This window comes from Sceloporus occidentalis, unplaced genomic scaffold (genome assembly GCF_023333645.1).
Source record: "Sceloporus occidentalis isolate IW3139 unplaced genomic scaffold, rSceOcc1.0.p SCAF_123, whole genome shotgun sequence".
Taxonomy (NCBI): Eukaryota; Metazoa; Chordata; class Lepidosauria; order Squamata; family Phrynosomatidae; genus Sceloporus; species Sceloporus occidentalis.
The window spans coordinates 300,058-326,471 of record NW_028317103.1 but is presented as its reverse complement, the minus strand read 5'-3'; the positions used below and the strand labels follow the sequence as shown (position 1 = coordinate 326,471).

The window sequence follows — 26,414 nt, the reverse complement described above, 5'->3', positions numbered from 1 at the left end:
CGAAAGCAAGCTCCCGCGATTACGTGACCGGAAATGGGGATAGCTGGTCCATCTCCCCACCGGCAGACCCCAATTCCGGCATCGGAGGAACCTGTCCTCCCTCCCCAGCGCCAGTTGGAGAGAATGACATTGCTCCCCAGCGGCCGTACAAGCCCTGGACCTGTGGGAACATCTGCTTGATTAACGCAGGAACCAATCGGCTGGAGGTCTGGTGCCTGGTTAGTCTATATTTTGGGGGGTAGAAGTGTCACGGGAGCCTCACTTGAGAGGCATTTCCATTTATATATTGTGGACCCCTGGGTTGGATAACATATTTCCAACAAGAGACTGTGGACGCGCCGCCATCTTGCGAGTGGCAAAATAACTTGTCCTGGTGTGCGTGTTCGGTGTTGCTGAAGGCATTTCAGCGACACCATTGAAGTTCAACGATCGCCTCCTAAACCTTGGCGGATGTTGACGCCCTGGGGAGGGGCCAGAGATGGCCATTGATGCCGAAGTTCTGTATTCCTAGTGGCTATGGGCAGAAAAAAGCATAATCTGGCAGGTGTACCCAGTGGGGGTACAGGACATTCCCGTCACAGCCCCGCTGTACAGTTTCAGGAAGAGGTGGCAGTGTTGAAGGCTAATTTTAGTTTAGTAGATCCATGGAGGGTGATGAACCCCTGGGTAAATAAAAATCTGATTTTGTCTCTGGAGTTCATGGTTCCTTTTCCCGCAAAGACTATTTCCTTATATCCCAACACAAATTTCTGACCACGCTCCTGTAACTTTAGTGTTGCACTGGAACATTCACTACACTAGACACTGGCTGTTGCTTATGTCACCAAGTCAGATGGTTTTTGAGACAATTTCATAGATGACAAAACAGAACATGTTGATGACTATTCGTTATTCTGGGAAATGGCCACATTATTTGTCATACGGCTAATGCCTAGAAGGAGTGGTTAGATAAGCAAGAATTAGCCTGGTGCGTCTCTAACAGTGTCACATGCAGATGGGGCTAAACCTGCTAATCCCATTGTTTTAAAGCATGGCGGATTTGATGAAACACGCAATCAACTTGTTGCTCCCTACGCCTTTCTTTAATGACAATGAATGGGAATTATCATCAGATGGGTCTTTGGCTATGCTTTTTACATACACCGTTTGCTAATCTCCCTGAGCTGATAACACATTATCAGGCCCCACGATACGTGGGTGAAATTGCATGAGATGTCAGATTTCCAACTTGAGAAATGCAAACGTCCCAAATGTGGCCTTTTAGTATCAAAACAATCCAACAAACCCATGCATGGAGACTATCACTGTACTCGGGTGATGTTGCTGAACACTGATTGGTGTGTTGTTTGACATATTCCAGTCCAGTGTTTTAAAACGTATATGGTTTGATGGGGTGAATTGGATTGGCCGGCTTCAATGATATCCCAAATAGGACATGATGCAGAATTTTCAACATGTCAAACTTCCAAGTTTAGAAACTGAATTCCGCATGCAAACAACCTGACAAACCTTATGCATAGGTGCTATCACTGTACTCAGGAGACGTTTCTCAACACATATTGGTATGTTGTATGACAGTACTACCACAAAGTTTGACATGTTTCTCTTTTCACAAGCTGAGAAAATAAACAAAAAGAAGCAGTGTTAATGATTTTTTTTTTTTAAAATAAAACACAAAAATATAATAAATAAAAAAAAAACAATAAAGTGAGCTAAGTGGACCTCTAACCGTACTGCAGTGATAAAAGTGAAGAAATTTAAAAAAATACAACAAATAAAAAATACAAAGAAAGTTATAAAAAAGATAATATATAAAAAAATAGAAAAAACCCTTACATCCCATTACCCTAGCACAACATCTAAAAGGTATAACTCCCTGCCCCTGTTAACAACCCCCAAACCCGTTAAGCCATAAGTATGAGAAATACTACCCTATAGGGTTCTATATGTAAGGGATGGATATGGCCCTCTAGAAAAAAAAAAATTATGATTGTGGGGTATTTCCGTAATGAGGAGATGCAGCTAAACAATTTTGGCTGGGTTTTTCTGCTGTAACATATACCCCGTGCAATGAAATTTAATTAAAAAGTGCAGGAAATAATTTCTGTGGCCGTATAGCTGCATAAAGAGTGCCCAAATACTCCTGATTTTGGGTTGCTTTACAGAAATATATACTTTTATGGGTATTTTTGGTTTATTTGTTTAAAATTAGAGTTTCAATCCCATCATATCTAATGTATACAATTCTACGGCTTTGAAAAAAAAATAATGCACACCTTTATAGTATGTTCCTATAAGTGCTGGGAAAGTAGGAAATTCTATATAAATGAGGTGTTTCTGAAATCAGGACACCTGAATTGACAAATTAGGAGGGGATTTTCCGTCACTTTACCTAATTTTGTGAGGATTCAGAGGGGAAAATATATATAAAAAAAATAAATGGTTTTTTTTCCCCTAATTTTCGCTAGTTTTACTAAAATTTGTTTCTCATATTTCTCATCCTAAATTTTCAGCTAATTATCTAACTATATAGTATCAAAAGAAAGCCTTCTATCTACTTGAAAAAAAACAAAAACAATATATAGTTTACATAGGTACACTATTCGCAGGAAAGGGGAATAATCGCCTCTAAGTTGATTCTTTTTGCACTGTGTGGAAGATGATTATTGTACCATCTGAGATATATTCTGCTTATGGAACCTTTTATATCAACTGGTAAATACAATAAGTGGCTAAACTGTATACACCGAGTTGGCATACACTTTTTCTGTCAGTGTCCGATGACATGCTATGTGCCTCAGACATTGAACCTATATGTGACACTTCTAGTGTCCGTTCAAGTGAAGACATCAGTCTACCACAGCTTGATGAGACCTGCAGGCCTGCCACCATGGAGCTTTTTTAAGCTGTTTTGAAACCCTTGATAACATCTGACGTGCAAGCTACACCACAGAAAAGTTCATGACAACGGACAACGTGCCTGGCACATCATGGGGATGAACGAGCTTAGAAAGCGATCGACTGTGGCTTTTTAGTTAGACTACTTGTCATGGATATAGGCCGGTAAAGGCAATTTATAGTGATTTTAATGTAATTTTATCAATATAAGCATGTTTCCCCACTGTTTGGTGACTGGTCCCTGTGGGAATAACCGCGGAACTTTGAGTATGATTGCTAGAGTTGCCTGTTGCCCTATCTGAGCGCCCTTTTGAGGATAAGTTGGACTCATTTAGGGCGCAGGCTGGGGTTGTTCCAAAGAGGAACCTTGTTCGGAAACCCTGGTTTTCCCTCGTCATCTGAAGACTGGGGTTTCCTAGCCATGGCCATGGAATTCTGGGATCATGTTCTTATCAAGATTACTGTGTGCATAAAAGTCGGTGTGTTACTCAAGAGGCAATTCCCCTTACAAACATGGAGACATTGCAGATTTGTGATACCACATACCTGGTAGCCAAACGTTCTGATCAATGGATCCAGAGAACCTTTCATGTGAACATGCTAGATGAGATAGCTGCTGTCTGCACTCCCGACTCAAGAGCCCTCCCCTACCAGACCATCCAGGGCGAGATAAAGCGGTACATAGAGTAGAGACTCCAGGGCAGGGAACTCTGTGACAGCCTGCTTACTGGGTGCCAGGAGAAGTAAGGGAAGGGATGCGCCGCAAACTAATAGAAATACTCGATTTAGGAGTCATTGAGCTATCCAATAGTCCATGGGCTTACCCAGTAGTACTTGTACCAAAGCGGGACAGTAAGATCGGTTTCTGTGTGGACTACTACAAAGCTAATAATTGGGCCAGGACTAACTCTTACCCTATGCCCCGAGTACATGAACTATTAGATGGCATTGGCTGGGGTAACTTTCTTGCAACCATAGATCTCTGCAAGGGTTACTGGCAGATTCCGCTGGAGTTGACATTCATCACCCCATAAGGCTTATACCAGTCTAAGGTTATGCCCTTTGGGATGAAGAATGCCCGGCAACCTTCCAGCTGATGGTGGATCAGCTCCTCGATGGGCTCCAGGACAGTGCCCGCGCATAGCTGGATGACATTGTGATCTACAGTGATACCTGGAAGGAACACAATGGTGTTGGACTGGCTCAGGTCTACAGGACTGACTCTCAAGCCAGAGATGCCTCCATGTTTGGGTTGAGAGCAGCTCTGAGCCAGGTGGGGGACTATGGCCACGAGCACCTAGTAGCCTATATCAGCCAGAAGCGACTGCCCTGGGAAGTGGGGTATGCGCCTGGCACTGGTATGGGCGCTCAAAAAAAACTTGTATTTATATGGAGGTGCTTTCATGGTGTTCAGACAATGGATTTTTGTTGTGTTGGAGCCTCACATTTATCATGGATTTATTTGTGCACATTTGTTTGAGCAACAATACCAATGTATACGTGTGTGTGTGTGTGTGTGTGTGTTTGTGTCTATATATATATATATATTTTTTTTTATTTATTTATTTATTTTCCTCAACAGCACATAAAGCAACGTTTACAAAGACTGACGGGATGGTTGATAGAGGAAGATTCTTTTGAAAGTCAAACTCCTTATGGATATGTGACATTCTCCAACATTATCAGTACTCTTAATCCTACTGCAGAGCGTCATTTGGTTCTTGCTTGCCATTATGATTCAAAATACTTCAGTCCGCAATGGGATCGCAAAGTGTTTATAGGTGCAACTGACTCTGCTGTTCCTTGTGCGATGATTTTAGAAGTAGCACGAGTCCTAGACCATCGTTTACAACAATTAAAGGTTTGTTTCATTTCCTTTTTTATTAATTATTTTTCTAACGGATATTCTTTAAAAAAAAAAAAAAAAAAAAAGATTAAAATGACGGTTGACTTTCAACATGGGAGCTCCATTAATGGCTTCTTATGCACAAGCAATTAAAAAATTAGCTATACATTTTTTTAACCTACTTTTACTTTTACATACTTTTTAGTGTTGCTTTTGGAGATACGTAAAAGTCATATTGGGTTGAAGATTGATACATTTTCATTGTACTTTTATATTTACATCTGTATAGAATATGGAACTGAGGGACGGTATCTGATGACAGACCATATAGACTGCTTCAAAAGCTTGGGATTGAGCAAAGCATAGCTTTTTCTACTATAGGCATAACATACCTGCAGCTGCTTACCAGAGTTGGGGTGTCCTTGCAGTGGGGGTATCGTAATGGGGGCATGCAAGGCCAGCTGTGCGCATAATTATGTTACTTCCCTGGTGTTTCAGCAATGTGGCAGGGAAGGGCAAAGAATGATGCACATGTTCAGTGCCTCTCTTGTGCTGCGGCTTGTGCCCAGACTGCGGGAGGAGGGGCATGTTGAAGTTGTAGCATTGTAGGAGGGTGGTACAGCATAACTCATCAATTTGTACTGAGCCTTACAGTGGTACAGTATAACGGCCATATATATATGGCCTGAGTGGTATACCACAACTTCCATTACCACAACCACTGTCAGGACCCGAGCAAGCAGGTCTGGTAGGAGTCCATGTGCAGGGGATATGGGGGACTCTGTCTGTACTCCTTTATGCATGGTGACAGAGAGATAGGTACAGACAGAGTAGCAGAACTGGAAAGGACGGGAGCTGAGGCAGAGAGACGGGAGCAGAGGAAGGTGCAGGCTCGGGAGCTGAGGCAGAGAGACGGGAGCAGAGGAAGGTGCAGGCTTGGGAGCTGAGGCAGAGAGACGGGAGCTGAGGCAGGTACAGGCTTGGGTGCAGGTGCAGGTGCAGGCGCAGGCTCGGGTGCAGGTGCAGGCTCGGGTGCAGGCCCACTGGCAGGTAAGCCCACAGGCAGGTTCAGGCTCAGGTACAAGCTCGGGTGCGGGCCCACTGGCAGGTAAGCCCACAGGCAGGTTCAGGCACAGGTACAGGTACAGGTGAGGCCCACTGGCAGGGCGGACGGGAACGGAGGCCCACTGGCAGGGCGGACGGGAACGGAGGCCCACTGGCAGGGCGGACGGGAACGGAGGCCCACTGGCAGGGCGGACGGGAACGGAGGCCCACTAGCAGGGCGGACGGAAACGGAGGCCCACTGGCAGGGCGGACAGGAACGGAGGCCCACTGGCAGGGCGGACGGGAACGGAGGCCCACTGGCAGGGCGGACGGGAACGGAGTACCGCTAGGCCAGGCACGGGTACAGGTTCATGCACGGGTACGGACTTACGCTCGGGTACTGGATCATGCACGAGTATCGGCTCAGGCACGGGTACAGGAACGGGCACGGGTTCAGGCTCAGGCACGGGTTCAGGCTCAGGCACGGGTTCAGGCTCAGGCACGGATTCAGGCGCAAGCTCAGGTACAGGTAGCCGCTCAGAGCAAAGGCAGTCCTACAACTACAATGCCAAGGCCCTGACTGATGGGCAGGGCAGGTCTTATAAAGGCAGGCTTCACTCAGTTCATGAGGCGCAGCTGTACCTGATAATCAGGTTCAGCTCACTCCAGAGGGAGGAGGGTGGCCACTAGTGGTAGCAGATGTATTAGCTTGATGTATGATTCAGCCATGGTTCAGGGAGCAGAGAGTGGACCCTGACAACCACAAAAGTATAACTCCTGTCATTATATAGTAATCCATACACTGAGGGGGTACAGTGTATCTCTTATCATTATAGCAAGCTAGACACAGACGGTGGTATGGCATATCTCCCATTGCTATATACTGTGCCAGGCATTGACAGTGATACACCCTAACTCCTATCACTATATATCGAGCCAGACACTAACTATGGTACAACATAACTCCCAATATCACATCAGGTTGCACACATGGGAACTGCCACCTTTCTTTCTCCTCTTATTATCTCTCCCCTGTGTGCTCCTCTTTATTTCAATATTGCACTGTGCCAAAGTGAACCTCGGAAGATGACGTCATATTTTGCCGTCCAGCATGAAGTTGACGGCACTCTGACCGAGACGGAGGCCTTGTGCTCCCACTAACGCAGTCAGTGCAGCATCGAGGAGGGCGGCGGCAGGGATCAGAGGATACAGAGGGACGCTTAGCGGTTGCTGAAAACCTTTCCATGAGCAACTGCTCGGCGCTCCTATCTCCTCCGCTCCCTGCCACCTGGGTGCTACAATTTTAATTGTTCTCTGGAGACACACTTTGAGGCAGGTATGGACAGCAGACCTATATCCATCTCATGAAACCATGAACAGACCATTACAGCAGACTCTTACCATAGTCACTACAATCAACTCACCCCTTCCAAGCAGTCCTACTCTCTTACCCCACCCCAGCAACCACCTAATAATTGTAAACTTGCAAGAGAAAAGCCATCTTCTACTTCTGTGCCACTGTTATATTGTCTGTTGATGTTATATTAAATTGTCTGTATTCCCTACTGTAACAGTGCTATGGAAACTGCTGGGGCTATATTGACCCTTAGGTGACCCTTTAGGTCTTATAAAACAGGCCCTCGATGACCGAGGACATACTAATACATGCTTTGGTATGTGCACCTGAGTAATTGAGAACACCCAACCGGCAACAATATTGACAATAAAAAAGTACCAAGAGAGTCTACCCAGACCCTCATGTGACCGCTGATGAGCCCACCCTGCTGGCTGATCACAGGTACTAAGATCAGCAATACAGAGCAAAGGAGCCCTGCTTATTGATCACTCTGTCCCTGACCAAGAGTTTACATACCTTTTAAATGTTTGGCCTTGTTACAGACACACAAGGTGACACACACGGGTTAAAATGACAATTAGGGGTTAATTTCCCACACCTGTGGCTTTTTCATAGTGAAATTAGTTTCTGTGTATAAATAGTAAATGAGTTTGGTAGCTCTCACGTAGATGCACTGAGCAGGCTAGATACTAAGCCACGGGGAGCAGAACAGAATTGTCAAAAGATCTGTGTAACAAGGTAGAGGAACTTTATAAAGATGGAAAGGATATAAAAAGATATTCAAAGCCTTGAAAATGTCAGTCACTACTGTCAATCACGTATTAAGAAGTAGAAAATATGGGTATCTTTGGATACCAAAGAACAACCCACAGGTAACCCCAGGAGAAATACATGCTGCTCTGGAAAAAGTGGTTGTTTCAAGGAGCACAGTATGATACTTGCTCGAGTTGAGTTGACAAAAAGGAGCCTTTACTGTGCCAATGCCATAAAAAGCCTGGTTACAATATGCCCGACAACACCTTGACATGCCTCACAGCTTCTGGCACACTGTAATTTGGAGTGACAAGACCAAAATAGAGCTTCATATTCACAACCATAAGTGCTATGTTTGGAGAGGGGTCAACAAGCCCTATAGCGAAAAAAATACTATCCCCACTGTGAAGCATGGCGGTGGCTCACTGATGTTTTGGGCTCTAAAGGCACAGATAATCATGTGAAAATTGATGGCAAGATGAATGCAGCATGTTGTCAGAAACTAGTGCATTCTTCTGCACAATAGCTGCTCATGAGAGACTCTTGGACTTTCCAGCACAACAATGACCCTAAACACACCACTAAAATAAGGAATACACATTGTCTTAATTAGATTATCTCAATAGTTTAGTGTGCTGTGTGTAAACAGTTAGGAAATAAGGCAATAATAAAATAAATTTTTATTAATAACACACAAAAGGGCTTTGTGTCACTGGATAACATTAACTGAGGGGTAGGGTGACTCTGGGAACCGTCACAGTCCCAAAATGCAGGAACCCCAAATCTGTTTCCAAGCTCCACAGTCTTTACAGTCTCTTACGATTTGGATAACCTGGCACTCCTTACTAGGGCCCATAGTCTGTAGGAAGGAAGCTGGCACTTAGTCCCCTCCAGGAGCCCATGGCACGGAGGCTCCTGTGACAGAAGGGTTGAACTTCATGGATTTAGGTCATTTTTCAACCTTATGTACTATGTAACATAAACAAGATAATACTTGGAATATTGAATTAAAGTCAACTTTGGATAATTTTGGCCACCGCGCAGTCCGCTTCGCCTTCTGCACCATGACACATACAATAATAATTTTTTTTTAAATAACATTAACACGTGATAAGCACGTGGTACAAACATGTCAGAACATGTGTTTGTAAAGGGACACATCCCTGCCGACACATAGGAGATAAGGCTGTTGTTTGACAGTCTGGGCTCCCTCTCGTCAGCAGAAGCCAGGCTTTCTGCTGCCCGATCGCTTGTAACGACTGCCGGCACAAGTGGGAGATCCGTGCGATCCGGCATTCCCTTCCGGGTCACAGCATTGCTGATCTCACCCGGAAGATCTTCGTAGGACAGGACCCTGCTGGGATATCCGATTGCTCCTCCTACTCGCCGATGACGCACACTGTAACGCCCATGTAAGTCTATGGAGCAGGTCCATGGAGCTCTCCCAGCTGCCACATCCACATGGGAAACTGGATGCCAACCTCATCGGAGCCAACGAGAGAGAGAATTAGCAATGCTGTTATCTGAAACTCGGATTAAGCTGCAAACACCAGAGCACAAGGCGGCACAGCAACCAAAGTACAGGCACATAACAAGAAGTAAGGTTGTTCATTGCCTGAACCACCAGCCAAATTATCGCACCAAAAAGGAACCAAGCCCTCCCTCCAAATCTCAACCGCCACTAGAGCAGTTAAGCCCAGGGTGGCCAACTCCCAATGCACTAATATCCTTGAAAATAGGCCCAAAACCCATGCAGCCCAAATCATCAGTACACAACTCAGTGTCCTTATTCGCGACAGGGAACCCCAACAATAAGGACTTCACGTTATAATCCTGCAGGAAAAAGGCCCACACCCGCAGGTCCTCCTTCAAACACCTGGTCAAATGGACAAAACAGTGCAGTGCCTTAACCCTCGCCATAGCCAAGGACAACCTTCAAGAAAAAACGTGCTCCATAGAAAGGACCCTGCATGCAAAATTGAGTTTGCTGACCAAAGACTGGACCTGCCGCAGAGACACCTTAGACAACCTCAGAAAACAGGACACTAAAAAAACTACCCAAGAAACTGAGGACCCAATGAGCTGCCGTATTAAACAAGGTATAGGGCACAGCACCTAGGTCGGGATCTATTAAACAGAACTTGCTCACCTTCTTTTTAGGCACTACCCTCAGTGGGAATATCCGTAATCCGGGAAGTGGAGAGACAGTGAAAAGCCCACTAATCAATCCTACTGAACCTTGTTATTGAGCGTTGCAGAGACCACCGTTGAACGAGGCAAAGATTATGAAAACACACCAGATCCACGGAAGGAGATACAGAAACCTGGCATAAACCTACTACTTACGCGCTCCCGGGATCCAGTGTCGCAGTATCTCCTCTCTTCCCCTGCTCGCTGACTAGTAAATATTAATTCGTGTAAACTATTTTTTTTGTTTTTATTTCCTTTTATTTACCAACCTGACCCCAGTTATGCACATCTGCCCCCAGGCTTGCCACTCTGCCCCCAGAAATGCCTCGGGCTCTGCTTTCTGCTATCCCGGCAGTAGGAAGTTATGCGCGTATGCAACCTCGGCTGCTACCAGCACTTTCGCCGGCGCTCGGTGATAGACGCTCGGTGTAAGTGCCGGCAGCAGCTGAGGTTACCAGACAGGAGGATCCAGGTCTCTTGCAGCGCTGCGGGGGATCTGGATCTTAGTCTCATAGTCAGACCTCATTTGAGGTCTGATTAGAAGACGACCTCGATTACAAGCAAATGCTCTGAAAAATCCTCGTCTAATTATCGAGCAAATATGGTAATTCATGATAGCAATTATATATAAAAAAATACAATACCATATTGGTATCCTTTTTTGTATTTTTCTTTTTCTACATGAAGAAGAAATGTGTCACGGTCCCGGGCCCTATTGTGCGGCGGTCCGCTTGTGGTTCACGGAGGCCTTAGGTTGAGATCTCGGACTCAGGAATCCCCAGAGGAGGTTACTTACCGGTTTGCCGGTCTCCAGAAGATCCACTGGGGGTGCAGCTATTTCCCACAGCTGGAGCCGTGGGTCAGAGGGAAGTTTAAGGACACGCCCCTGACGCAAGTTGAGGGTGTGGCTTTTGAGTGGCAATGGATTTTAAAATCCGGCAGTACTCTTCACAGTCACGCTGTTGTGGTCCATTTACCTTCTCTGAGTTAGTTGTTGCTGCACTACTTTTTGAACCTTCATTTGCCTGACTACCCCTTGCCTGCTGATTCTGTACCTCTGCCTGTGACTCCTGTTTACCGACCCGGCTCGTCTGACTACCCGCTTAGTATACCTGACACCTGCATGGTGTACCTGACCCTTGGCTCGTCTGACTACCCGCTTAGTATACCTGACCCCTGGCTCGTCTGACTACCTGCATGGTGTACCTGACCCTTGGCTCGTCTGACTTCCTGCATGGTGTACCTGACCCTTGGCTCGTCTGACTTCCTGCATCGTGTACCTGACCCTTGGCTCGTCTGACTTCCTGCATCGAGTACCTGACTCTTGGCTCGTCCGACTACCTGCATAGTTTAGCGGAACCCTTGCTGCTCTGACTATCTGTGTTGTGTAAGGACTCGGCTATCCTGTTCTACTTACCTGCATCTTGCTGCGCCTCGCTGCTTCAGCTCAGTACCTACCTTTTTCTGCCAGCAGGGCGGCCTCCTCACTGTTGGGATCGTCTAAGTCCTGAGTTACCTGGCGGTTCTCTAGGCAGAAGAACTCCTGCAGTGAGTGCCCTTGGTGCTAGTGAACGTGACAAAATGTACTTTAATATCTGATTTCTCATTCTGAAGAAATAAGGGTTTTATTGTATATGCGTGCCCTTGTGACGGGACCGACCTGTACCCCGACTGGGTACTCCCGCCAAACGTTGCTTCCTCCTGCAGGGACACCAACAATTAACCCCTTCAGAGCCAGGCAGAACCAGCATTGTAGATAGAATGGGGGACGTCGCTGCACCGGAGCAGCGTTGGCACGGTAGCTATCCGAAGCTTTGCTACACAGCGTGGCACAGGGTACAGCAGGTTAAATACAAAGAAACGTGAAAAAAACCTAAAATCACGTGTGATGTGTTAAGGTGAATAAGTGACAAAAGTGAAAATATATATTATTCCCCAAATAAGACCGCAGCTACCCACAAAGAGAACACTCTTCCTCAAAGTGTAAAAATACATAAACTAAGATAAATACATACAAAGAACCGTATGCATACTATGGCAGCACATAAAGCATGGAGTCTGACAGCATCTCTTAGCAAACAAATAATAAGCAATTCCCAAGACACAAACCTTCTACAATTACATAACCAAAGACCTTTTGTTATAGGTGCAGCAAGAAGCCTGGCAAAACGATTCAAGGGTTTACCAAAACATTATGTAACCAGTAAAAATAATTAATGTTGGTTGCTTCATTAACCCATGTTTATAAACTTATCATTGCTACTTTCTGGTCTGTAGAGCGCCTTCATATGCCCATAACCATTAAGCATTATGAGCTTTTAGGAAAAAAGGATATTAGGATGGGAAAAATAATAAAGGGATTTGTGAGGACTTATCATCTAAAAGACTTACTTGGGAGACACAATGAATTAGCGGTTTCCTTAAAAATCCAAATTCCCAGTGATGAAATATCTTAAAGATATAATCTATTAATTAAATCCTTAACATCGATTTCCAGAATTCAATTACAAACAAGGTTCAATGATAAATATTTTTTTTACCTAAAAGTAAATTCAGGCAATTTCTTAACATAAAGATTTTTTTTGTTTTTTTCAGCAGAAAAACACAGATCTTTCACTAAAGCTGATTTTCTTTGATGGCGAGGAAGCATTTTATCGATGGTCACCATATGATTCCCTCTATGGATCACAGCATTTAGCACAAAAAATGGAAAATACTCCTCACCCACCCGGTGCCAAAGACACAAATCAGCTTGATGGAATTGTAAGTATATTGGCTTACTTTATACATTTCATTTAAGATACATACAAATTTATAAGGGTACAACATTTGGGACATTTAGTGATCTTGTAATTCGTTTTAATGAGCCAGGCAGGAGGCAACAGTGTCTAGCACAGGGATCTCATTTTGTTAGGTAGAGTGATGAGTGCCTAAGTGATATCAAAGTAGGGGGCAGCCCGCGGAGGGCAGTCCTCAAAGACAGGACTCAAGCAGGACGCAGTTTATGTCTGCCCTCCAGTTAACCTCTGCATCAAACAAGTGTTGAAAGCAGCCCAGTGTTGTATCTGTTTCATGACATGGTGTCAGAAGTACTCACCTGTGCACCTCACTCCACCTGAGCCATTTGACTTCACCTAGCCTGCATCATGGCCTACCTGGAAACAGCGGTTTGCATGCTTCAGGATTGTATCCAAACTGGGCAAGGAGATTGGTGAAGTACAACTTAATTCTCTTTTATATTCTATGGGAAAAGATGTGGAGCCAGTGTATAATATCTTTACATTCGGGATGAGGAAGAACAGGACTTTGATATAGTCATGAATAAGCTCAGTGCCCATTTTGTGCCCAGGCGGAATGTGATTCATGAGAGAGCCTGTTTACAAGCGCACCCAGTGTATAGGTGAATCTGCGGAATCACAGCCTTTACAAATTAGCAGAGTTCTGTGAGTTTGGAGCTGAGAAAAAAATGACACTTGATGAGGCTATATGGATGGCCAGCCAAAATGAATTGGTAAAGAAGCAGAGTGCAAATGAGATCTGAAAACATGGTAGCAGACGTGCGGCAGTCCAGAAGAGCTACAAGTGACGGACAAGGTTCCGAGGTTGTGATTTACTATGTTTATGTTTACTATGTTAACCAGCAGCTACTATAAATTATAAGTGTGGATTAACCGAGCAATAATAGCAATGCTTGTTTATTAATAAAGCATAAGTTATATAATTAATATATTTATATACCTCCATCATATTTTACATGGTGGTACAATGTAGAAAACAGTTCAGTTTTGGTTGTTCATAAGTTCGATGTGACTGAAGGCTGCATAATTAATACAGGGAAATGTATCTAATTTTGTTTTGTCTTGTCTGCTTTCATTTAAACAATGTAAATCTGAAAAGTTTGAAAAATCTGAAAAGAATGGTTTAGCTTTTTTTTTTAACTAAGTGTGTATGAAAGGAATGCAGATATTGTTTTAAATAAATTGCAAATTTGTTTCCTTTTCTAGGATTTGTTTGTTCTGCTTGATTTGATTGGAGCAGCAAACCCAATTTTTCCAAGTTATTTTAAAAATACCCACAGATGGCACAAGAAACTTCAAAGTATTGGTAAGATATACTTTGTTTTTATATGTTTAATAGGGGGTGATTAGTACCGTATTTGCTCGATTGTAAGACCAGGTTTTTTTCAGAGCAAATATTCGAGGTTGTCATAGAAGCCCCGGCAGAAGTGTCAACAGCAGCAGAGGTTGATTTCCACTGGCTGCCAGGCAGCTGCGGGGGATCTGGATCTTAGTCTTGTAGTCAGACTATTTGAGGTCTGATTATAAGACCACCTTGAATATAAGATGAGGGGTATTTTGCTCTGAAAAAAACACGTCTTATAATCGAGCAAATACGGTATATCCTTTTTCCATTAGTACTGTATTTGCTCTAATATAAGACAAGGTTTTTTCAGAGCAAATGCTCTGAAAAACACCCCTCGTCTTATAGAGGTCTGACTACAAGTCTAAGATCCAGATCCCCCACAGCGATGCAGGGGACCTGGATCCTCCTCTCTGGCAACCTTGTGTATAATTAGCTTACAATTTATCCCAGATGTGTTCTGTGAGGCTCTGTGCAGGCCACTTGGAATTCCTCTACACAAAACTCATCAAATCATGTATTTATGTATCTTGCTTTGTACTCCGGGACACAGTCATGTGGATCAGGAATGTGCCTTCCTCCAACTACTGTACACATTTTTGGGCAGGTGTTTAACCCCTTAGCATGGTGACATACCAGGTCTGCCATGCTCAAGTCGGCTCAACAGTTCTGTGACGTACCCAGTACTTCATCCCAAAAAAATGCCCCCACGTCACCACAATTTTGGTGTTCGCGAGGGCACTGCTGTTGTCTGCCCAGGTGTCTGGGTAGACTAGCACAGCCACCCCAAGCCACATGTAGGCTCAAAAATGCAATTGCAGGTAAACCAACGATCGCATTTTCAGCTGCCACAGGCAGCTTCAGGGATGGAGGGTTGTTTGTTGATTGGGTCCCCATGAGAGCGACAGTGCAGCGTTAACCCCATCAATCACACAATTCCTGTTGGTTTCACAGTCCTTCCCCCTTAAGAGAGGACCTTTTACATAAACATACTGGCAGACCACTTTGCACCATGACCTGTGTGCAATTTAAAAAAAATAAATTAATAATGTATCTCAGATGAGGTATTCATTGGATGATGCAGTGCTAGAAAAAGAAGTTTCTTACAAGAATATTGTGAAGAATAATGTGATCACTGTTTTGTTCCAATGAATAAAATTTAACTTTTTCATCTAAGCATTTTTGCAGTAGCAATCTGCATCTGCCACTTTCTCTATTTGCCGTGGGGCTCTCTGAATTAGTGAGACTTCACATGCTATTTAAAACCCTCTCTGAACTCTATTAATGAGGCACCTGTGTGGTAGGTGGGGTAACTACCCTTAAAAGCATATGAACTGTGATTTTTATGTGCTGTTGACATGACCAACGTATACACACAAACAAGAATGAAAGTGCACACACTATATTAAAAGTACCAATCTGATATTTAGTTTCTTTCTTGTTCGGGTTAGCCAAGGATTCATCCTGAAATGTAAAAAAGCTAAGAAAAAAAGTTCTTGGAAGATTTGTTATTGCTGTAGGCTGTCTAGAAAGGAGTTCTTTAAAATCCACAGGGGGTGCACTTTCAGGGAGTACATCGTTTGTGGGGGTCATTTTGTTTTTTGGTATGTAAGACTTCATATCATGTACTACAATGCAAAATTCACATTAAGTCATCTAACAATAAAAAGATTAACCTCTGATGGAAAAAAACACGCTTTCCATGGATAAAATTTAAACTTTTCCCAGGATTTGTGACTAAGCAAAGGGATGTGAAAGTATCCTAGCATCCCGTGGAAATATCCTCCAGCACTTACAGGGTTAAGGATATGTTGGATAGATTGAATAGACTGTTACTATGTAACATCTAGTCAGAATGGCAAATAAAAAGCTGTATTTTATTTTACTCCCTACTGTTTGCATTAGTTTCCACAACTTGCAATCCCACCCAAACCAAATAGTTCAGGATAATTATTTGTTTAATTTGGGATGCTTATTGTTGTATTGAATTAGTTTATGTATTTAAATTCTACCTTTTAAAAAATATATTTAGAAGTGGGAAACTGATCTTAAAGATCACCATGTGTTTTTATTTACCTGCTATCTCTCCAAGGTTAAATAGATGACTGTGTTCACAAAATGCTATTATGCATCTATATTTTATCAGAATTTGCTGTCTCATAATAGGAGTTATTTTAAAAAGCTCTCTGTTTGAATTTATTGTAATAGCAATCTGTTTGTTTGCTTTGTTTTTAGAAAAAAGACTTCACAGTTTAAATTTACTAAAAAATCATTCTCCTGATGTCAAGTATTTTCAAAGTAGTTTGCGTGCACGGCCAGTTGATGATGATCATGTACCGTTCTTACAAAGAGGTAAGACATACATATATTAACATTTACTTTCTGACATTAGCGTCCAGCATGTATCAAATTAAGTAGATTATAAGGAGGGAAGCCAGCTGTGATGGGATACCACCTCTTTTCTGGATAAGAGTATAATATAATTATATTTTGTACTTTCTACTTAACCATTTCTAGACCTTGTTGCCTTTATATGGTATAAATATATGGTTGATTCTCCTTTCTCTGAATTCATTGATCATCATGTCTGATTTGCATTTCAGAAACATGGTTTATAACATAATTTTGACACTTCAATTTTACAGATGATTCTATTCAACTAATTATGTAAGAGGTGAAGGCAGCTAGTTGTGTTTATTGAGAGATGTGTAAATCTCAATAAGTGACTACTTTTGGATGATATGTAGTTGTTTAATGAAGCAGTTCAGCCTTCCTGCAGACTTCAAAATTTTAGTTGGAATATAAAAGTGCAAATATATATTTCCACAATGAGGTAGAAAGAGTCATGCTATATAAAAAAAGACATAACTGGAGTTAATGCGAAAGGGAACAAAACTTTCATCTTTACGTGGCACCTTTTGTTAGAGAAACATGTTTTTGTCCAACTTTGGCTTAGTGAATAATAAAAATGGCCATTATTTATTATTTATTAATCAAGTGACTAAAGTACCTCTTGTACCATTTAAACAGATCATGCAGTCTTGCTTCTAGACAGTTGTAAAGGGAGTGATTGCTGTACCACATTTGCACTGATTTAATGTTAAATAGTTTTTGGGGGCTAAAGTATATAGATCATAGATTTTTCACCATATAAATATTTTTTGTTTTATATAGGTGTTCCGGTTCTCCACCTTATTCCTTCTCCGTTTCCAAATGTTTGGCACACAATGGAAGACAATGAAAAAAATCTTCATCCTGATACTATTGACAACATCAGCAAAATGATTCAAGTGTTTGTAGTAGAATATCTCAAAATATAGTTTGTACTCACCATTGGTTTAATTATAGAACATTTCCCACTTGTAACATTTGGTTGTTTATATTGGCCCACAAAGCAATTTCCTGAGTATATACAAAATAGTATAGTATTGCCTCGTGACATTTCATAATCCTATACCAATTTCTTTTACACTACTCTACTGGACTAACATAGCTATCTCAAGCTACAGAAAAAAAATAAAGGGTACATTTTCAATTTCATTGTTTAATTTATTAAGCGTTTATCAGTTGAATAGTAATTTAAATCAGCAGTATCAGGCATTTGACCTGTTAAACACACTTCCCATGTACAAGCAGTTGCTTGGCTTTCCTTCCTGCCAGGTGAAAGAGGTTTCATCATAGAAACTCACACTCTCATTCTCGTTCTCTCTCTCTTACACTCTCTAAATGTTTCCCTACCCTCTCTGCTAACCACTTCCAGCAACCACTTCTGCATCATCTTCATATTCCTTTTATCTTTAATCTGCAATCTGCAATCTTCTATCATTGTCTGTGCCTCTGCGGACTGGGGGAATTTTTACCCTAACTTGAACTATGGCAATATGGCGGCACTTGCGGTCCTTTCCCGATACCCTGGTATTGCCCTGATCTTCCACCATATTGCAATGAGTTTAAATTAGGACTGTCATTGACGTCCTCAACAATGGATAGGGGAGAGGATGTCTCCAATTTGGTGGAAGTTTCCTCCAGGTTATGTCCGCAGAGATATGGACGCAGATAAAAGATAGTAGATTAAAGCCAAGGGAGAAGCTAGAAGATTAACCCTTTAATGACAAAGCCTGTACATGTACAGGCTCAAAATGCATTGTTTTCAATGGGTTTAGGGACCGCCCATTGTCCTTAAGGTGTTAAGAAACAGAGATGGTAGGTAAACATTTAGAAAGCATGAGAGAGAGACTGAACAAAAATGTGTGAGAGAGTGTGAGTGAATGTGGGTCCACGAATTTTAGACAAAAAAATCACATCTTTTTGCTTAGTTTTCGTCTGATTCGTGTGGGGGAGTCTATCCTTGTTTTGGGGGCTTCCTACAAATCACAGAATTTACCAAAATTCTGTAAATTTGCAATTCCGATGATTTAGAATGCACAAATCTAGTAGACGCCCAACTCACCTAGGGGTTGATGCAGTGGTTCCTGTCAGCACCGTGACCCACAGTCAGACAATAGTTAAATATAGAAACAGAAAGTGATGGCAGGTAAGAACCAGTAGGCCCATCCAGTCTACCCAACCTCTGAGTACTTTCCTTTAGTACCTGCCCTTATCCTATATCTAGCTTGGCCTTATGCCTATCCCATGCTTGCTTAAATGCCTTTACTGTATTAACATCTACCACTTCTGATGGAAGGCTATTCCATGCGTCCACTACCCTCTCCGTAAAGTAATATTTTCTGATGTTACCATTAAACCTTTGCCCCTCTAGCTTATGACTATGTCCTCTTGTTGGGGTAGTATTTCTCCTTTTAAATAAACTCTCTTCTTTTATATTGTTGATTCCCTTTAAGTATTTAAATGTTTGTATCTTACCCTCCCCCCAGTCACGTCTTTCTTCCAGGCTATATAGGTTAAGATTCTTTAACCTGTCCTGGTAAGGTTTATTCTGTAATCCATAAACCATTTTTAGTAGCCCTTCTCTGAACTTTCTCCAACATATCTATATCCTTCTGGAGATACAGTCTCCTGTACTGTACACAATACTCCAAGTAAGGTCTCACCAGTGATCTGTACAACAGCATGAGCATTTCCCTTTTTCTACTGCTAATACCTCTCCCTATACAACCAAGCATTCTGCTAGCATTACCTGCTGCTCTACTGCATTGTCTACCTACCTTTAAATCCTCAGAAATAATTACCCCTAAATCCCTTTCCTCACACATTGAGGTTAGGACAGTATCAAGTATTCTATACTCTGCCCTTGGGTTTTTATGCCCTAGATGCATTACTTTGCGTTTATCCACATTAAATGCTAGTTGCCACCACTCTGACCGTTTTTCCAGTTTACCTAAATCATTTGCCATTTGGTTTCTTCCTCCAGGAACATCAACCCTGTTGTAAATTTTTGTGTCGTCAGCAAAAAAACATACCTTTCCATCAAGACCATCTGCAATATGACTAATAAAAATATTAAAGAGAATGGGTCCAAGTACAGATCCCTGAGGTATCCCACAGGTTACAAGACCTTGTTCTGAATATACGCCATTGACTTCAACCCTCTGTTGTCTGTCACTCTGCCACTCCCTAATCCATTCAACAACATTGGGATCTAAACTCAGAGATTGCAGTTTATTTATAAATCTTCTATGTGACACAGTGTCAAAGGCCTTACTGAAATCCAGATACGCAATGTCTACAGCACCACCTTGATCAATTACTTTAATCACCCAATCAAAAAAATGAATAAGATTCGTTTGGCATGATCTTCCTGAGGTAAACCCATGTTGTTTTTGATCTTGAAACCCATGTCACTTCAGATGTTCAACAATCCTTTCCTTTAATATTGTTTCCATTAATTTCCCCACTACAGATGTAAGACTAACTGGCCTGTAGTTGCCCGACTCCTCCATACTGCCTTTTTTGTGAATGGGCACAACATTCGCTACTTTCCTATCCCCTGGGACGACTCCCGTTACCAATGATTCGTTAAATATATCAGTTAACGGTTTTGCTAGTACACCCCCAAGCTCTTTTAATAACTTGGGGTGTATCCCATCAGGCCCCATTGACTTATTTGTCTTTACCTTAGACAACTGAAGTAGAACCTCCGCCTCGATAAACTCACATATTTCAAATGACTGAGTCTTTTTTCCTAATTGAGGTTCCATTGCCCTTATTTTCATTTGTAAAAACTGAACAGAAATATTCATTAAGGCAGTCAGCTAGACCGTTATCCTCTTCTACATACATTCCTTTTCTTTTTAATCGAACTAATTCTTGTTTTACTTTCCTTTTCTCATTTATATATCTAAAAAATGTTTTATCTCCATTTTTTACTGACTTCTGCATGTGATTTTGCAGCTCTTATAACTTTCTTTGCTTCTTCCTGCCTAATTTTATAGATCCATCTATCTTCCTCACTTTGGGTATTATTGTATCTACTAAAGGCTGACTTCTGGTCTTTTACGATTTTGGCCCCTTCTGCAGAGTACCACAGCGGTTTCGTTAATTTTTTTACTCTTACTGACCAGCCTAATACAACTTTCTGTTATCTTCAATAATACAACTTTTAAATAAGCCCATTTCTCCTGGACTCCATTTAAATTGCCCCAGTCTGATAATGACTCCTCTACACATATTCTCATTTTAGAAAAGTCAGTGCTCTAAAAACCCAAAGCCCTCCTTCTTACACCAAGACTTCAGCCATGCATTTAGCTGCCTAATCTCCCGCTGCCTTTCTGGTGTAGCGCATGGCACAGGTAATATCTCCGAGAATATCATTTAACTAATGTTTACCTATCTTGTCTACTCGGTTTCAGTCATAAGATCACACAATAGGGCACTTTAAACACTCACGGAAACACATTTTATTTCAGATGTTATGTATTCGATGTGGTTTCTGAAACCATAAAATGGTTGTACGACTGTCTCAATGGACTTGGGGGTTGCTTGTAATCAGAGTGAAAGCCAACATTTAAGATAAGGGTATTGTCAGGGTTGTGGCCTAGCTGCAATGCTTGCCTCATGGTTTCTGTTTGTTAGGCAACACCCACTTCCCTTTATAGCCTCTGAACCCAGCTAACCCCTCCTCTTTGTTCATGCTGCGGCTATAATTGCTAAGCTGAGTCAGTTGCTCATTGCCCTTTTGTGGTATCACACCTGATCAGCAGACTTTCTGGTTATTGTATTGATTCTTGCCTGGCTGATGTTTCTGATTCCTGTATACTGACTCCCGCCTGTTCCTGACTACAAGTACCTTTCCATTCCTGATCTTGTCTTGTATGACTACCTGTTCTGGTTCCTGACCTTGGCTCGTCTTAGGTTTATGCTTTTGGATTCTGATTTGGCTTATTTTTTACCAATAAAGGTGTGTTAACTAGTATTCCTGTCTCTTTTCTGATCCTTGGTACCTTGGTCGTTATAACCAATATGGTGATGTTCTCTAGATATTGCAGTGTTCTGGTTACTGAATTTCCTTGTTAGCATGTTCTTGTCACACTGCAAGAATAAAGCATTTTAATGGATGTAACATGTCTTTTGTTTACTGCTTACATGTTTTTTGTTAATTAAAAACAATATTATAATATATCTCACATACACTTACACATGGACATTCATGCTCACCTACACTTGTACACAGACATGCATACCCCCCCACACACGCTGCAACAACAGACCTCACAGCCTCAGTTTCACCACATGACCCCACTATGTTCCTATCTCCCCTTGTCGGTTCAAAATTCTTTAGAAAGGGCCCTTCTGACTCGGACCGAGAGGTCCAGGTCAGAAGGTCCATTGCGGAACAATTGAACCGACGAGAGGAGACAGGAACAAGTGTTCGTAGGGGTCACCCAGCTCCAGACAGGCCCTGTTGCAGTTTTGACCCTACACCACTGCATTCACATGCATTTACACATTCTTATAAACAGTCACTTACACACACACACACACACACCAGTTATATATACACACATATAAATTTACACTACCTACCTATTTAGTAGGCTCAGGAAAGGCCCATCCTCTAATGTCTCCAGGTAGTGAATTCCACATCTTTATTTTTCTTACTCGTATAACCCCTTTTCACTCATTTAAGTGAAAATTCCTGTATGAATAAATTACACCTTATTTATTGTATTATACAAAAATGTTGCCTATGAGACAAAATGTAACAAGGGCAGTAATAATGAGTGAAGATCTTCCAAACAGTTACCATGTCACCCAGGGATGTACCGAGAGTAGTTGTCATCCAAGCAGATTCTGTATGTGGCACCCCCCTCCCCACAAAAAAAAAAATAATGTTGGCAAGAATATTTGTTTCACAAATTTTGTAAAGAGTAAAAAAAAAAAGTTTTAAATTAACATGAATAAATTAAATACGTTAAAATAAATAAAATTTACTAAAAAGATATGCTACAGAAAAACTCCTATGACAGTATTTTGAGCCAGACATTGATGGTGGTACAGCGTAACTCCCATCACTATACACTGAGCAAGACATTGACGGTAGTGCAGCATTACCTCTATCACTATACGCTAAGCCAGACATTGATGGTGGTAGGCCTCTGCCCCTAAAACAACCTGCCTGTGCCATCACTGCCCCTGAAACAGCCTGCCTGTCCAATTTCTACCCCTGAAAAACCCTGCCTGTACCACCTCTGCCCCTGAAGCAGCCTGCCTGTGCCACCTCTGCTGTGAAACAGCCTGCCTGATGAGTTGCACCCAAGGCAGGTCACCCCACCTGTGATGGGACGCTCTGTAGCTGCCGCTAGGTAGTCCCACCAAATGTTGCTTCCTTCTGCCGAGACACCAGCAATTAACCCCTTCAGCGACACATAGAACCAGCGTTGTTGAGAGAAGGGGGGACACTGCTGGATCGGAGCTGAACTGGCACTGTGGCTAATGGAAACTTAGCTACACAGTGTGGCTATTGTTCTGAAAAGGACAATAAAGTATCATAGCAGCCCACCTCAAGCATCAGACAGCACTCATGTTGAGGTAAAAATAGGGCTTTAGGCGTTTATTTGGAAGCACACCAATATTTAAACAGTAAAAGGGGTAAATTACATACAATAGACACAACAAACCACACACAGTTCTCCATCAGGTCCTCTTTTGCACACGGCTCAGTATTTGCACTCAGCCCACCACAGCCCAGTAGGGGGTCACTATTGTAGACTGTGGGGAGGATGGTAAAAACGGCAGTTCCCTGACTTCTGGCTGAAACCTGCTGGATATCAGATCCTAGCACCACAGTTGGCAATGCTGGCAATCATAACCACCAGTGGGTGACAAGGCACATGGTCAAAACATATGAGAGGACATTTAAGGGGAGCGGCAAAAGTCGCTGCCCCAAATGCCCCCTGCAAGTGTTCCAGCCAGTAGCGTACCTAGGGGGGGCACAGTCCGCCCTGGGTTCCGCTCATCATGGGGGTGCCACCATGCCGTGACAATGATTTTATTTTTGTACCCCTTCGTGACATAAAACGTTTTAACATTCCTGTGGTGCTTGTGTTTATCGGTAATTTTCTTCTGTCCTGTTTACTGAACCCACACAAGTTATGTATTGTTTTTTCCAGGACAAGAGGGGCTTTTTTAGATGTCATTATTTTGATTGTATCATATCATTTACAATAAAGTATAAAATATGGTGAAAAAAGAACTTTTTCTGACTCTTACTTGAAAAATCTTTAGCATTTTTGCTATTTGAAAACCATTTTTCCCAAATCTGGTAATTCCTCCCCATGTGCTATTTCGGGTATCTTTGAAGCCGGCCAATGCAATTTACCCCATCAAACCATATATTTTTGAAGACTAGACACACCAGGGTATTTAAAATATTAGTATTTTAACTCTTTACATACACTAATTCTACTGCCAGTATCTGTCAAACTTTGTGGTAGTAATTTTATTGTGTTTTTCCCCCCACACATTTTCCTTCATGTATGAATTTATAGCTCCTGGTATATGCCACTGTCACACAACACCCCAACATGTGTTCAGTAACATCTCCTGAGTGCAGTGATACTACCCATGCATGGGTTTGCCTGGTTGTTTGGGGGCAAAAGGGCCTCATTTGGGACATGTGCATTTTTCAATGTTGAACTTTATTTGGTGATCCCATGCCCTATTTGGTACATCTGTGAGCCCAGCCAATTCAGTGTGCCCAATAAAACCATATGTTTTTGAAAACTAGACACCCGAGGGTATTTCAAATGCTGGTATTTTAACTCTTTCCATGCACTAATTCTACCACCAGCCTTTGTCATAGTTAGTAGTAGTATTTTTTTGTGTGTATTTTTCACATACATATTGTACTGTAGGTATAAATCTATAGCTCCTGGCATATGCCACTGTCACACAACACCCCAATATGTTTTCAGTAATATCTCCTGAGAACATGCATGGGTTTGTCGGGTTGTTTGGGGGCTCAAAAGCTACATTTGGGACGTGTGCATTTTTCAAATTGGAAACTAGACATGTGGTCATCCTTCTCCGTGTGTTAATTGGGACATTGTTGAACCTGGCCAATTCAATTAACCCCATCAAAACATTCTTTTTTTTTAAAAAAGTAGACACCCCATGGGCATTTAACATGCCAGTATTTTAACTCAAGCAGCCTTCATAGTTTCTATGCATCTCTCCCCTCTGAGACATATCCTCATCTCAGGAACCATGCACTCAAAATGGCAACCATCTTTGGCAGCACTTATATCTGTGAACAGACTTTTTCCAGAATGAAACATCTGAAATCTCCAACCAGATCTAGACTAACGGATGAACACTTGCATCACTTGTTACGACTAGCAATGACAAATATGGAACCGGACATTGACCATCTCATTAGCCAAAAGCAGGCCCATAGTTCCCATTGAAATACTGGTAAGTTTGTTGATTTAACTTTACTTGTTCTTCATTTTAAATATTGTATTTATTCCCGTTTTGTTTCTTCACTTCAAAATAAGATATATGCAGTGTGCATAGGTATTTGTTCATAGTTTTTTTTTTTTTAACTATAGTCCGGCCCTCCAACGGTCTGAGGGACCGTGAACTGGCCCATTGTTTAAAAAGTTTGAGGACCCCTGCACTAAGAAAACAATTGGTAAGACACTACACCGTCCTGAAATCCTGCAGCGCCCACAAGGTCCCCCTGCTCAAGAAAGTACATACCCGTCTGAAGTTTGCCAATGAACATCTGAATGATTCAGAGGAGAACTGGGTGAAAGTGTTGTGGTAAAATGAGACCAAAATCAAGCTATTTGGCATCAACTCAACTTGCTGTGTTTGGAGGCGGTGGAATGCTGCCTATGACCCTAAGAACACCATCACCACTGTCAAACATGGAGGTAGAAACATTATGCTTTGGGTGTGTTTTTCTGCTAAGGGGACAGGACAACTTCACTGCATCAAAGGGACGATGGATGGGGCCATGTACGTCAAATCTTGGATGAGAACCTCCTTCCCTCAGCCAGGGCGTTGAAAATGGGTCATGGATGGGTATTCCAGCATGACAATGACCCAAAACACACGCACAAGGCCTGGAGTAGCCAAGCCAGTCTCCAGACCTTAATTCCATAGAAAATCTGTGGAAGGAGGTGAAGGTTCGAGTTGCCAAACGTCAGCCTCGAAACCTTAATGACTTGGAGAGGAGGAGCAAAAGAGGAGTGAGACAAAATCACTCCTGAGATGTGTGCAAACCTGGTGGCCAACTACCAGAATCGTCTGACCTCTGTGATTGCCAACAAGGGTTTTGCCACCAAGTACTAAGTCATGTTTTGCAAAGGGGTCAAATACTAATTTCACTGAGTAAAATGCAAATCAATTTATAATTTATTTGAAATGCGTTATTCTGGATTTTTTAGTTGTTATTCTGTCTCTCACTGTTCAAATCAACCTACCATAAAATCTAATTATTTTTTCCTTCACTGGATGTTTATGCAATAATATTTGGCTCAAGGCAATTCATATTGAAGGAAAAATTAACTGCATAGCTGATGCTATTTCTAGCTTGCAGTGGTCAAGGTGGCACCAAATGCAGAGAAAGAGCCAGTTCAAGTGCCATCTTACGTGTGGGAATTGATCGTACCTTGTTAAATGAATTGCTGTTGGCATGAGTGGCTAAGACCACTTTGGTAACTATACCAAGGCCTGGAGAGTATGTATGAATTTCGAAGCAGCTACATGTTTTATGCTTCA

General features: G+C 42.2%; 1 protein-coding gene across 1 annotated transcript in view; it reads left to right on the top strand.

The window, feature by feature from the left end:
- The window catches only part of LOC149282077 (glutaminyl-peptide cyclotransferase-like), a 64,034-nt gene extending 46,486 nt beyond the window's left edge, over nt 1-17,548 (top strand). Inside the window, exons 2-7 of the mRNA XM_089498631.1 lie at nt 4,481-4,759; nt 5,481-5,492; nt 12,684-12,851; nt 14,093-14,192; nt 16,464-16,580; nt 17,403-17,548. Coding sequence (XP_089354757.1) covers nt 4,481-4,759; nt 5,481-5,492; nt 12,684-12,851; nt 14,093-14,192; nt 16,464-16,580; nt 17,403-17,548 — 822 coding nt within the window. The remainder of the gene's footprint in view (nt 1-4,480; nt 4,760-5,480; nt 5,493-12,683; nt 12,852-14,092; nt 14,193-16,463; nt 16,581-17,402) is intronic.
- The last annotated feature ends 8,866 nt before the right edge of the window (nt 17,549-26,414 follow it).